The following is a 12,773-nucleotide window of genomic DNA, read 5'->3' on the forward strand; positions in this document are numbered from 1 at the left end:
TTCCGCCTGTGGCACTGGCATCCCATTTGGGCAACAGTTCATGTCCTGGCTGCTCCACTTCTGATCCAGCTCCATGATAATGGCCTGGGAAAGCAGCAGAAGATGACCCAAGTGCTGGGGCCCTGCACCCGCGTGGGAGACCTGGAAGAAGCTCCTGGATCCTGGCTTTGGATTGGCCCAGCTCTGGCCATTGCGGCCATATGGGGAGTGAACCAGTGGATGGAAGACCTTTCTCCCTCTCTATCTCTTTCTGTAACTCTACCTCTCAAGTAAATAAATAATTTTTCTTAAAGACTAGTATATAAATTTCTTTTAAAAATCTCTCTTTCTGACAGTCATTTGGCCTCATGGTTAAAATGCTGGTTAGGACACCTGCATTCACTTTGTAGTACCTGGGCTTGATACTCTGCTTGGGCTTCTGATTTCAGCTTCTTCTAATGCAGACCCTGAGAGGCAGTAGTGATGGCTCAGTTAGTTGCTTCCTTGCCACCCACATGGGGCACCTGGATATAGTTTTTGGCTCCTGGGCATTTGGTAAATGAACCAGTAGATGGGAACTCTGAGTGTGTCTGTCTCTATCTCTCTACTTCTCAAATTAAAAAATGATTTTACTGGGGCCGGTGCTGTGGCGTAGTAGGTAAAGCCGCTGCCTTTAGTGCCGGCATGCTATCTGGGCGCTAGTTCAAGTCCCGGCTGCTCTATTTCCGATCCAGCTCTCTGCTATGGCCTGGGAAAGCAGTAGAAGATGGTTTAGACCAGCACTGTGGCACAACAGATTAAAACCCTACACTGAGACGCCACCATATCATAAGGGCACCAGTTCTAGTCTCGGCTGCTCCTCTTCCAGTCCAGCTCTCTGCTATGGTCTGGGAAAGCAGAAGATGGCCCAAGTCCTTGGGCCCCTACACACACGTGGGAGACTCGGAAGAATCTCCTGGCTTTGGATCGGTGTAGCTCTGACTGTTGTAGCCATTTGGGGAATGAATCAGCGGATGGAAGACCTCTCTCTGCCCCTCCTTCTCTCTCTGTGTAACTCTGACTTTCAAATCAGTAAATAAATCTTTAAAAAAATTTGAATTCTGTTTATTCTACATATTGGAGTTTTCAAACATGGTGAGACCTTGATGCATCCTGATTTTTAGAAAGCTTCATTGTAAACGTCTTTGAAAAACTTACATAGTTTAGATTTTATATGTTATGGATTTGCTTTTTTACTTTTTGTAAGTATTGCTTATAGACCATCTCTCATAAAGCACAAGAAGAAAGTAATATAAAAACAGCATTTGGTATGATTTGTAGAATTCAAAGTTTCAGCCCTAAAATTAAATTTAATATAAAGACTATTACATTGGAGTTAATTAAAAAATTCTCCTCATGAGGTTAAATAGTTTTGCACTGGAAACTATGGTCCTAATTCATTCGTGGGCCAGATGCAATTTAGAAAGCAAGGTATGTGCTTACACAGATTTTTCACTCATGAAACCAGCCGTGAGTTGGTGAAACCATTCCCTTGTATGAAAAGCAATTAGTGTCCATGCTAGGTGCCACCTGGCCTGCTCCGACCAGGGGCCCATGCAGTGAGTCTTGGTTGCAGTGCAGCAGCTGCAGTACACGGGCCTGCAACACCAGCCTGCCTCCAGCTTCAGAGCACAGCTCGGGGCTGAAGCTTCTTCACTCTGGCTTGGGAAGAAACCACGCTGATCTCTGAATTGAAAAGTTAAAAAATGTCATTTGCTAAAATAGTTAAGAAAGCAACCATTTTTAAGTAGTTATTTGTCATTTACCAGACATTAAATTCCACAGAATTGAACTGTGTCTTTGTTCAGCATCGTATTCTTAGCTCATAGAAGGCGCAAGGTAAAAAGCTACCAAATGGGGCCAGTGCTGTGGTGTAGTGGGTAAAGCCATTGCCTGCCGTGCCGGCATCCCATATGGGTGCCAATTCGTGTCCTACTACTCCTCTTCTAGTCCACCTCCCTGCTGATAGCCTGGGGAAGCAGTGGAAGATGGTCCAAGTGTTTGGGCGTCTGCACTTGTGTGGGAGACCTGGAATAAGCTCCTGGCTCCTGGCTTCAGATTGGTGCAGCTCTGGCCATTGTGTGGCCACTTGGTGAGTGAACCAGTGGATAGAAGACCTCTCTCTCTCTCTCTCTCTCTCTCTCTCTCTTTTCTTTCTCTCTGTCTCACTCTCTGCCTCTGCCTCTCTGTAACTCTGCCTTTCAAATAAATAAATTAAAAAAAACTTAAACATTTTTTTAAAAACTATCAAATGGATAAAATTAATTAAACTTTAACAGTTCAGAATTTTGTTCCCTTTCTTTTTCCTAAGATACAGACTACCAGAATTCATGCTTTATTTTGAAATGGATTGGTTACAAGATCCAATATGGGAAGAGCCTTGGAAAAAGCTTAAGTTGGTGAGTGAGTGTGTTTGTATATATGCGTGTGCATGCGTGTTCTGGCAAGTTATAAGCTTCCATCTCCAGGCCAAACCTCTCCCTTGAATTTCGCACTCCTAATTGCCCATCTGACACCTGTACTTAGATGTTCATCAGCATATATATATATATATATATATATAAACACATATATATATAAATATATATATTACTTTTTAAATTTGGGAGCCAGAGAGACAGATAGACAGAGGGAGAGTATTCCCATCTACAGGTTCATTCCCCAGATGCCTGAAACCCATGAGGGTAATAGGAACCCAATTATTCAGTCCATCACTGCTGCCTCCCAGGGTGCATTAACAGGAAGCTGGAGTGAGGAGCCAAAGCCAGGAATTGAACCCAGGTACCCCAGTACAGGTAAAAACCTACTTCTCCATGAATATCTTAAAACTAAACATGTCCAAGGTGAGTTTCTCATCTTCTTACTGAAACTTACTCCTCCTGCAGGCTCCCTAAGTTAGAGGCGACTTCTTTCTTCCTGTTTCTCAGTTCTGCCATTCTGGCGTCATCTTTGGCTTTCAGTCTAGCAGTAGATCTGTTGATTTTATCCATAACCCATGTCCAGAACCTGACCACTTCCCACCAATTTCACAACTTCTTCTTCCACTGGCACCCTCCCTACGTCATTGCAGGATTTCTTACCTGTCTGTCTGCCTCTTTCCTTAAGATTCTGTGTTCTCAACCAGAGGATCTTTTAAAATGTGTGTCTGCTTCAGACCACCTGCCATTCTCCAGCCCATTCAGGGTGAAATGCAGACTCATTGCTTGGCCTGTGAGGACCTCCGTGAAGCATCCTGCATGGCCTCACCGATCTCTCCAGGCTTTTCCCTTCCCTCATGCCACAGTAGCCTCCTTGCTGTTCCTACTCAGCCTCAGCGGTTTGCTCCCCACAGCTCTTCTGCAGAGAGCCACAGGTGCTTTCTGACACTTCTCTCAGGCCTGCTCATCTCCAAGAGGCCTTCTTCATCATTTTGTCTCAGACACTTGATCTCCTTACTTTTCCTTAATTTTCTTCTTAGTTTTAAGCTTCCCCTGACATATTGATGGATTCTTCTATCTTCCCATTACTCCCCATCCCTGTTGCCAAACTAGACGAGGGCCATGAGAGCAGAAACCTTGTTCTAAAGCCTGAACCAGAACCTGGCACATAGTAAATGTTCAGTAGGTGTTTTTTGAGTCAGTTGTAAAGGAATGGGATTATAGATAGTAAAGTGTGGTGATATAGGCCCAGGTGGCAGCTTCCATGTGGAAGTAAGAAAATGAACAGGTAGAATGTGGGTGTGGTCATACATAGCGGGAGAGTTCAAAATTAAAAATAGAAAAATACCATAGTTTGTGACAAACTTCGGAAAGATGTGAGTGACAGCTTGTGAGTTTGTTTATGAGTTGGTATACAGGACAAAGTATAAGCAGAGTAGTCTGTATTGGGGGGACATTTGTCATCCCACCATATTCCCCACCTTGTTATTATTCTCTGGTCTTTACTTAATCTTCCTTCCTTCATTTATTCCATAAATGTATCTTGAGTGCCTACTGTTATGAACACTGGGGAATATAAAGATCCTGCCTTTGAGGAAAGACCCAGGGATTGTATTGTAGTATATCAAGGGAAGGAGTAGCACAACATCCAGAAGGTACCAGGGCAGCCTCGAGAGAAGCGAGAACAATGTTTTGGGGATGTGGGTGTGGTCAGGGAGGCTTTCAGAGGATGACAGTTGAGCTCGCAGCATGAAATACTAGCACTTGAGTGAGCAGAGCCCAGGGCCTGCATGTTCCTAGGACAACTCAGAGGTAGCTGGAAAAGCTCTTCCAACTAATGACAAGAATAGACCATCCCATTTATCAGATTTTGGTGTGTGTGAAAGTTTATGTAGGGCCATATCCTAATGGGCTAAATGACCCATACTAAAGAATTCATTTAACCTCAAAGGCAAGGATTTTAGTTGAAGGAGTTTTAATGGGGGTTAGGAAACATTAATATAAATATAAGAAAAATCATGGCTTCAGTGTTGAACATACAGTCAAAAGAGCAAAACTTGGTACCAATTAGCTGTTAGGGAAAGAGGAGAGGAGCAATGCAGGGTAATACTGAGTTTATCAGAGACTACTAAAATCTCTCTTCTCCTGTGTTAGGGACCAGCTGAGAAATAGGCAATTGAAAGTTGAAACATTCCTTTACTCCTAAAATGGATTCAAGAATGGTAGCTTACGTCTGTGGTTCAGTTGGGTCCTTCTGGATTTGGTGAACAAATCCTCCAGGCACAGGTGAGCTGACCCCTCACCTCCACCTCAAGAGGCCTACCTGCTCCCTGGCCAAGGTTGGTATAGCACTGGGCAAGAAACCCCCATTTGCAGGCAGTGCTGGTTGGAAAGACAGAAGGACAGGAATACATGCTGCTGGGCGTTTTTAGGTTCCTTTCCCAGATTGATCAACTAAATCAGTTCTTCTGGAGAAGAGAGAGTGAGAGGGTTAGGAGATACTATAGACAGGAGCTCTCAGGACTTCCGACTTTGAGTTGGGGATTAGCAGGCAGGAGGTGCTTTGGGGAAGCAAAGGAAGGAGGCAGGATTGTGCAGAGGACAGTTTAGTCATGTGCAGTCTCCACAGAAGTGTTCACCGTGTTGGCAGGGGTAGAATTATGAGATCCTTCAGAGCTTCCCTGCCCTGGGACAGGAGGGCTGGATTGTTATGACCCTGCACCGTCAGTCATTGGGGTATGGCACTGTGGGATGGGGCTGTGATCTTGGCCAAAGCAGAGTCAGCTGAAGATCTATGGCTGTCACTCCGTGACATCCATCACAGATACTAAAATTGTTTCTTCTCTGCTTTTCCCTGCTGGGTTGTGGGGGGATGTTTGTCTTCTATAGAAACCTGAGGGTTGGACAATTTGTCTCCCTCCAAGAGAGAACACCTAGGTGTCCGGATGGGCTGGTAGTACTATCTCTGAGAAATGTGAGGGAAGAGATGGCAGGATTTCTGAAGTAAGCCACACAGAAAGACCAAGAGGGTGGAAGAGGAGACCAGTACACCCCATTGCCCTCTGCACCATGTTCCTATGTGTACAGATTCTGCTCTCCTTGCCTTCCTCACTTCCTGTGGGCCCGTTTCCATTTGTAACTCCACAGATCAATGGACACAGCACAAAAGCGTTCTGTCATGCTGTGCTGGCAGGGCATGGTAAGCTACAGAGTGGCATCTGCTTTATTAAATACTGTGCTTTTATTTGGTCTGACGAGATTTTCCATTGTTTTGCACTATAAATGTGGTATTTTACATTTTCAGGGCTCTCACTCCTAAGTCTTTTAAGTATATTTGATGTGATTAGCTCTTGATTCCACACGTGGAGTCTCATTGTGACTGTTTTCTGTATCTTTCCATGTGTGCCCTGCTCTCCTGAGTCATTAATGTGAATTCTTTGAACTCCCTACTTCCCAAAATGAAAACTTGATTTCCCTGAGGGGTAAAATGAGATACCATTTGTGTTCCTTGATAGTTTTTGTTTGTTTGTTTGTTTTGGGATTTTCTCTGTCATTTAGATGAAGTGCTGCTTAACATAACTTTAAATTGTATCAGATTGTTTTTAGTGAGTTGCCACTGCTCAAATGGACCCAATCAAGACATTTATTGCCAATTAGGAGCAGAATGTTTGAGATGTTTAGTGATGTTCTCCGGATGACCTGTTTAATGTTTTCAGTTTGTTTTGCCTTATTTTTGTTTTATGATCATGTTGGCTTTTCCATTAAGCTATAACTTTAATTGGGTTGGCTTAGTCCTTAGTAGGAACATTGACCAGATCCCATTCTTTATCTCCCAATCGTCTCCTCACTCCCACCTTCCATTCTCCTTTTGTGCCCCAAGCATGCTCCCAAATGAAGAGGATTTTTAGGTTTGTGCACTATAGAAATAGAATATTTTTCTAATATATAGGCTCACTGTATTTCAGTCAAAAATGCCTGGGTAGTGCTCCTTGGGACTTTCGGGGAGAAAGCCCTATGAAAACTAAGTTCAAACAGTACTACCTGTAGTGGGTGACTGGTCACTGATGAGAGATGTGTGGATGTGTGCAGCACACGTGGCTGCGTGCTCTCTGCATCTGGCTTGAAATGCAGTTGTTTCGCAGACCACACATGTATTTCTTAAGGAGGCAGGCAGTATGAGCTGCTAACTGCGCCTGGCTTATTCTTCTCTGACCTGTATATGTGAGTTATACTTTTTCTGAGTTTGACTGTTATTCCTATCAGATCTGGTTCTGTTTAATATTGACAACATTGGACTTTCTGCAGATTAGCAGCATGACAAAGGAATCAGGCATATTTTGACTCATAAATCTTGATTTCCAAATTGTTTAAAGACTTTGGGGTTTAAATACTCCTTTGCCTTATGGTAGGCGTAAGGAGTACTTATAAAAATTGTGGCTATCTGAATGCTTTCATAGTTCCACTGAAAGTACCAAATAACCCTGGATGAGGTACTTTTTTAGAAATCAGAAAATCTGGATCTGCCTTGGCTCTGGTAGTGGGATCTTTTATAAGTTACATACCCTCGTTTCCATATTTTCTAGAAAAAGGATAATATATGCTGTATGTTTACACTTACATAAAGTATCCAAAGTGGTCATATTTATGGAACCACAACGTAGAATAGCACTGCAAGAAGGGGAGAAATGAGGGAGTGGTTTGATAGCTACAGAGTTCTGGATTTGCTAGGTGACAAAGTTCTGGAGATCTGTTGCACAACAATGTGAGTATACTTTTTTAAAAAAGAATTTATTTATTTAAGAGAGAGAGAATATTAGAGACAGGCAGAGAACTTTATCTACTTGTTCACCCCTCCTCGCCCCAATATTTAAATGATTGGGGTTCAAGCTGAGTGCCAGGAATCCAATCCAGGGCTTCCACATGGGTGGCAGGAACCCAGTTCACTGAGCCAGCACCACTGCCTTGCAGGGTTGGCATCAGCAGGAAGTTGGAATTAGGAGCTGGAGCCAAGACTCAAATCTAGGTACTCTGCTGTGGGGGGACATCTTGACCAGCATCTATTTTTTTTTTTTTTTTTTAAGATTTTATTTATTTGAAAGGCAGTTAGAGAGAGGGAGAGACAGAGAGAAAGGTCTTCCTTCTGCTGGTTCACTCCCCAAACGGTCACAATAGCTGGAGCTGGGGCAGTCTGAAGCCAGGAGGCAGGAGCTTCTTCCAGGTCTCTCACATGGGTGCAGGGACCCAAGCACTTGGGTTATCTTATGTTGCTTTCCCAGGTGTATTAGCAGGGAGCTGGATTGGAAGTGGAGCATCCAGGATTGGAACTGGCGCCCATGTGGGATACTAGCACTGCAGGCAGTGGCTTAACCTGCTATACCACAACCCTGGCTACCTTAACCAGCATCTTAACTGCTTGACAAAATGTCTACCCCAGAGCAGCTATATTTAACACTGCTGAACTGTACAATTAAAAATGGCTAACATGGGCTGGTATCATGGTGTGGTGGGTAAAGCTGCCTCTACAACACTGGCATCTGTATGAGTGCGGGTTCATGTCCCATCTGCTCCACTTCTCATCCAACTCCCTACGAATGGCGTGGGAAAAGCAGCAGAAGATGGCCCAAATGATAGGGCCCCTGCCACCTGTGTGGGAGACCTGGATGAAGCTCCTGCCCCTGGCTTTCGCCTAGGCCAGCCCTGGCAATTGCAGCCTTTTGCAGAGTGAACCAGCAGATGGAAGACCTCCGTCTTTGTCTCTCCATCTCTCTCTGTAACTCTGACTTTCAAATAAATCAGTAAATCTCTCTTAAAAATAAAGTGGTAAATTTTACATTATTTTTTTTACCACAACTAAAGCAATTTTTAAATTCAAAAAATAATGTTATTGAGTATTTAGTATGTGTGATACAGGTATTATTTCATTAAATATTCACAGTTCCATGAAGATAGATATTGTCCTGTTTTAATAGATGAGAGAACTTAAATTTAGAGTAGTAATTTACTAGCTAGTAAGTGGCAAGCCATTCTGGGCCAAGGTATAACCTAAATCTACTTGAAAAATATAGTGCCACTGGCTAAACTTAAAGGCAGAGTATTTCTAAGGTTTCCTTGTGATTCTGAGATACCCAAGGACTCTGCAGAGACCCTTGAATTTCATTTAAATGTTTATCTATTTTTTATTTATTTAAGATTTTATTTATTTATTCGAAAGTCAGAGTTACACAGAGAGAGGAGAGACAGAGAGAGAGAGGTCTTCCATCCCCTGGTTCACTCCTCGATTGGCTGCAACAGCTGGAGCTGTGCTGATCCGAAGCCAGGAGCCAGGAGCCTCGAGCCTCCTCCGGGTCTCCCATGTGGGTGCAGGGGCCCAAGGACTTGGGCCATCTTCTACTGCTTTCCCGGGCCACAGCAGAGAGCTGGATGGGAAGAGGAGCAGCCGGGACTAGAACCGGCGCCCATATGGGATGCCGGCGCCTCAGGCGAGGGGGTTAGCCTGCCCAGCCCCTATCTACCTTATTTAAATGCTTAGGTATTCAGACACTACTCCACCACCGTTTGCAGTGAATAGCAGATGCTGCACTAGCTCTAACATGTGGATATCTGTGGCACAGAGTGCTAGCTTGTGGCAAGCCAAGGGTGTTGTTCAGATGTTAGAAAAGTTAGGGTGTGGATAATGGTCACCTCTGTGGAATGATTTGGCAGACACTGAGAAGGGCCTGCATCTTTTTGTTATATTTTTTCTGCTGTTGGAGTTTTCAGACAATGAGTCTGTATTATTTATGTGATGAATTAATTTGGTGCCCCCCTTCCCTGAATTCAGTTGTTGAAGTGCTAACCCCTGGTCTCTGAGAATGTGACCTTGTTTGTCAACAGGGTCATTGCAGATGTAGATGGTTAAGATGAAGTCATTCTAGAGTAGGGCGGGGCCCTGATTTCATATGGCTGGTGTCCTCATGAAAAGCATGAATGTGGACACAGCCATGTACACAGGGAGGATATCTTTGATGATGAGGGTAGAGATTTGGGTGATGGCTTGTGTGAGTCAAGGAATACCAGATATTGACAGGAAAACACCAACTAAGGGAAGTGTGGGATAGCTCTTCTCCACAGGCCTCTGAAGAAGACCACCTTGAGGATACCTCACTGTCAAAATTCTGGCATCCAGTACTATGGGCAGTGAATTTCTGTCGTTGAAGACACTGAGTTGGTGGTACTTTGTTATAGCAGCTACAGCAAACTAATGCGGCTTACCCTAAAATGAAAGCTTATTTGAAGTGAAAAATTAAAAAGTTAAGCTGGTTCATGAGAATTCATCCAAAGTAATAATCATATTAGAAAGGTCTTTATATGGAAATATGTCCCTTATAATAACTTTTATATTTGGAAACAGTGACAGTCCAAATGTCTGGACTTTGGTGAATAACAAAATTATAACATATCTACTTGATAAACTATTGTGTTGTCATTTTGTACAGCCTACAAAGTATAAAAATGTATATAATATAAATAAAAAAGTTGGATACAAACTTGTTTATACAAAGTGGTAACAGCTGTGCAAGCTAGATATGTGGCAAACTAAAATTAGAAAGGAATAAAGAAAGTGAAAAAGCTTTATTAGGATAGTGAGATTATGGGTGTGTTTTTTTTCCTTTTAATATTCCCTTTAATTTCTTATTTTTATTGCATAGAATTGTGGTGGCTTATTGTGGCTGTAATAGTAATATTTGCAAACCAACTGCTTTGAGAACAATTTTATATACAATAAATGCACCGCCTTTTCAGTATACAGTTTGGTTGTTTTGACAATTGTATACATCCTTATAACCGCCACCACGATAGAGTGCTTTCCGGAAGTGAGATGAATTGTATGGCACTTGGGGCAAAGCTGCTTCTCTCCAGAGTAACTACGGCCTTCTCATGCACAAGATGCGCATCAATACAGACTTCAGCAGAATTTTGAAAAGCCCGGAGATCCAAAAAGCCCTGTGAGCGCCACGCCAGATTCCTCACAGAGTCCTGAAGAGGAACGCGAGGATCCTGTTTAAACTGAACCCATAAATAAAGACTGTGTGGCGGAACACCATCTTCTGCCAGGTCAGGAACTGCAAAACTCCGGGTGCAGAAGTCGGCAGCCGCACTAGCAACCAAATCAGACCAGCAGGAGGCCGCAAGCAAGAAGCCTGTGGTGGTGTTGAAGGTGAAGAAGCCCAGAGCTCATGGTGTCAGCATGCAGGAGGAGCCTGCCGCGGGGAGCATGGCCGCCACTGCCCAGAAGCCAGCAGAGAAGAAACCTGCCCCGAGGAGAGAAGCCTGCTGCATGAACTCTTGGGTTGGCTTGTTCCAGAAAGGGCAAATCCTTCTGGACAATTTGTTGTGAATAAAGGCCCTATCAGAGAGACAATGGGAGAAAAAAAATTAAAACACTGCTGTGATCCCTGGAAGGTCAGTTAACCCTTTTATAGCCATTCCCTCACCCAGCTTCAGATTCAGTTAACCGTTGATCTGCTTTCTCCGACCGTAGAGTACTTTTTCTTTCGTATGATTTCATATAAACAGAATGATGTAGTATTTAAGTTTTTGTGTCTGATTTCTTTCATTCTGTGTAATGTTTTTGAGATTTAGCTATGTTATAACTTATATGTGTAGTTTGATTACTTTTTACTGTTGTTACAGGAGTTTTCTGTGTATCGGTACACTAATGTGTCCCATTCATTTGTTGATAGCAATTTGGGGCTATTATGAAATAGTTGTTATGGACATTCCTATAAAAATCTTGTATAGTCATATATATTTTCATTTTTCTTTGATAAATCCTTAGGATTGGAATTGCTGGATTGTGTGATAGTACAAGAGTACTTCAAATGGTTCCTGGAAAATTGAATTAAAAGATCAGTTTATTTTGTTGCAAAAATTTTTGAAATCTATGTATAGATTTTTCATAATGTGCATTTTCCACAAATTTTTAAAAATATTTTTAAAAACTTATTTGAAAGGCAGAGTTAGAGAGGGAGAGACAGAGAGAGCGCGATCTTTTGGTTCACTCCCCCAAATGGCTGCAATGGCTGGGGCGGAGCCAGGCCGAAGCCAGGAGCCAGGAGCCAGGAGCTTTATCCAGGTCTCCCATGTGGGTGCAGGGCCCAAGCCCTTGGGCCATCCTCTGCTGCTTTCCCAGGCACATTAGCAGGGCGCTGGATTGGAAGTAGAGCAGCTGGGACTTGAACCAGTGCCCATATGGGAGGCTGGTGTCTTAGGTGGCAGCTTTACCCACTGTGCCACAATACTGGCCCCTTCAGGTTTTTGAAAATATTAAAGATAGTTTTTAAAAATTCTTTGTCTTGTATTTGTATGTTGGTTTCTAGAGGTTCATATTGCTCCTTTGAGTAGGCCTTGGGTCTTTTTTTTTTTTTTTTTTTTTTTGTATGCCTGCTATCCTTTGTTGAAAATTAATCATTTGAAAAAAACAGCCCCTTCTCCCAATCTTTTCATACTACTTGGTGTGGAGGGAAGACCTCAGTTATTTAGTGCAGTGTAAAAGCTTCAAGTCCTATGCCTTTTGCAGGCATACACCTGCCCTGGGCCTATTTGTATTTTTCTAATTCCTCTGTATGTTCAGCAGATTTTACATCATTCCTGCTTCTTCTCAGAGCCTTAGATGTTCTGCTACTTTTTTTTGTAAAAATTTATTTTATTTATTTGAAAGGCATGTTATAGAAAAGAGATCTTCTTGGGCTGGCACTGTGGTGTAGCGGGTTAGCGCCCTGGCCTGAAGCGCAGGCATCCCATATGAGCGCCGGTTTGAGCCCCAGCTGCTCCACTTCTGATCCAGCTGTGGCCTGGGAAAGCAGTAGATGACCCAAGTCCTTGGGCCCCTGCACCTGCCTGGGAGACCTGGAGGAAGCTCCTGACTCTTGGCTTTGGATCAGTGCAGCTTCAGCCATTGGTGGCCATCTGGGGAGTGAACCATCAGATGGCAGACACCTCTCTCTCTCTCTCTCTCTCTGCACCTCTCCTCTCTCTGTGTAACTCTGACTTTCAAATAAATAAATTAATTTAAAAAAAAGATCTTCCATCTGCTCGTTAATCTCCCAAATAGCCACAAGAGCCAGGACTGGGCCTGGCAGAAGCCAGGAGCCAGGAACTCCATCTGGGTCTCCCATGTGGGTGGCAGGGGCCTAAGCACTTGGGCCATCTTCCACTGCTGTCCCAGATGCTTTCTTTAGCAGGGAGCTGGATCAGAAGCAGAACATCCAGGACTTGAACTGGCACTCTTTTTTTTTTTTAAGATTTATTTTATTTATTTGAAAGACAGAGTTACAGAGTGAGCTGGAGAGAGACAGA

The 12,773-nt window shown here is 43.3% G+C and overlaps 1 protein-coding gene across 9 annotated transcripts in view; it reads left to right on the forward strand.

Annotated features, from left to right (window-relative positions):
- The window catches only part of FANCC (FA complementation group C), a 249,943-nt gene that overhangs the window by 98,390 nt on the left and 138,780 nt on the right, over nt 1-12,773 (forward strand). Inside the window, exons 5-6 of one of the 9 annotated variants that reach the window (XM_070049811.1) lie at nt 1,969-2,110; nt 2,330-2,417. The exons of 7 other annotated variants lie outside the window; for them this stretch is intronic. In XM_070049811.1, the coding sequence (XP_069905912.1) occupies nt 2,349-2,417 (69 nt within the window). In that variant the 5' untranslated portion in view covers nt 1,969-2,110; nt 2,330-2,348. The remainder of the gene's footprint in view (nt 1-1,968; nt 2,111-2,329; nt 2,418-12,773) is intronic. One more of the 9 variants, XM_070049814.1, reaches the window with a different exon arrangement.

Source organism: Oryctolagus cuniculus, chromosome 1 (assembly GCF_964237555.1).
Source record: "Oryctolagus cuniculus chromosome 1, mOryCun1.1, whole genome shotgun sequence".
Lineage (NCBI taxonomy): Eukaryota > Metazoa > Chordata > Mammalia > Lagomorpha > Leporidae > Oryctolagus > Oryctolagus cuniculus.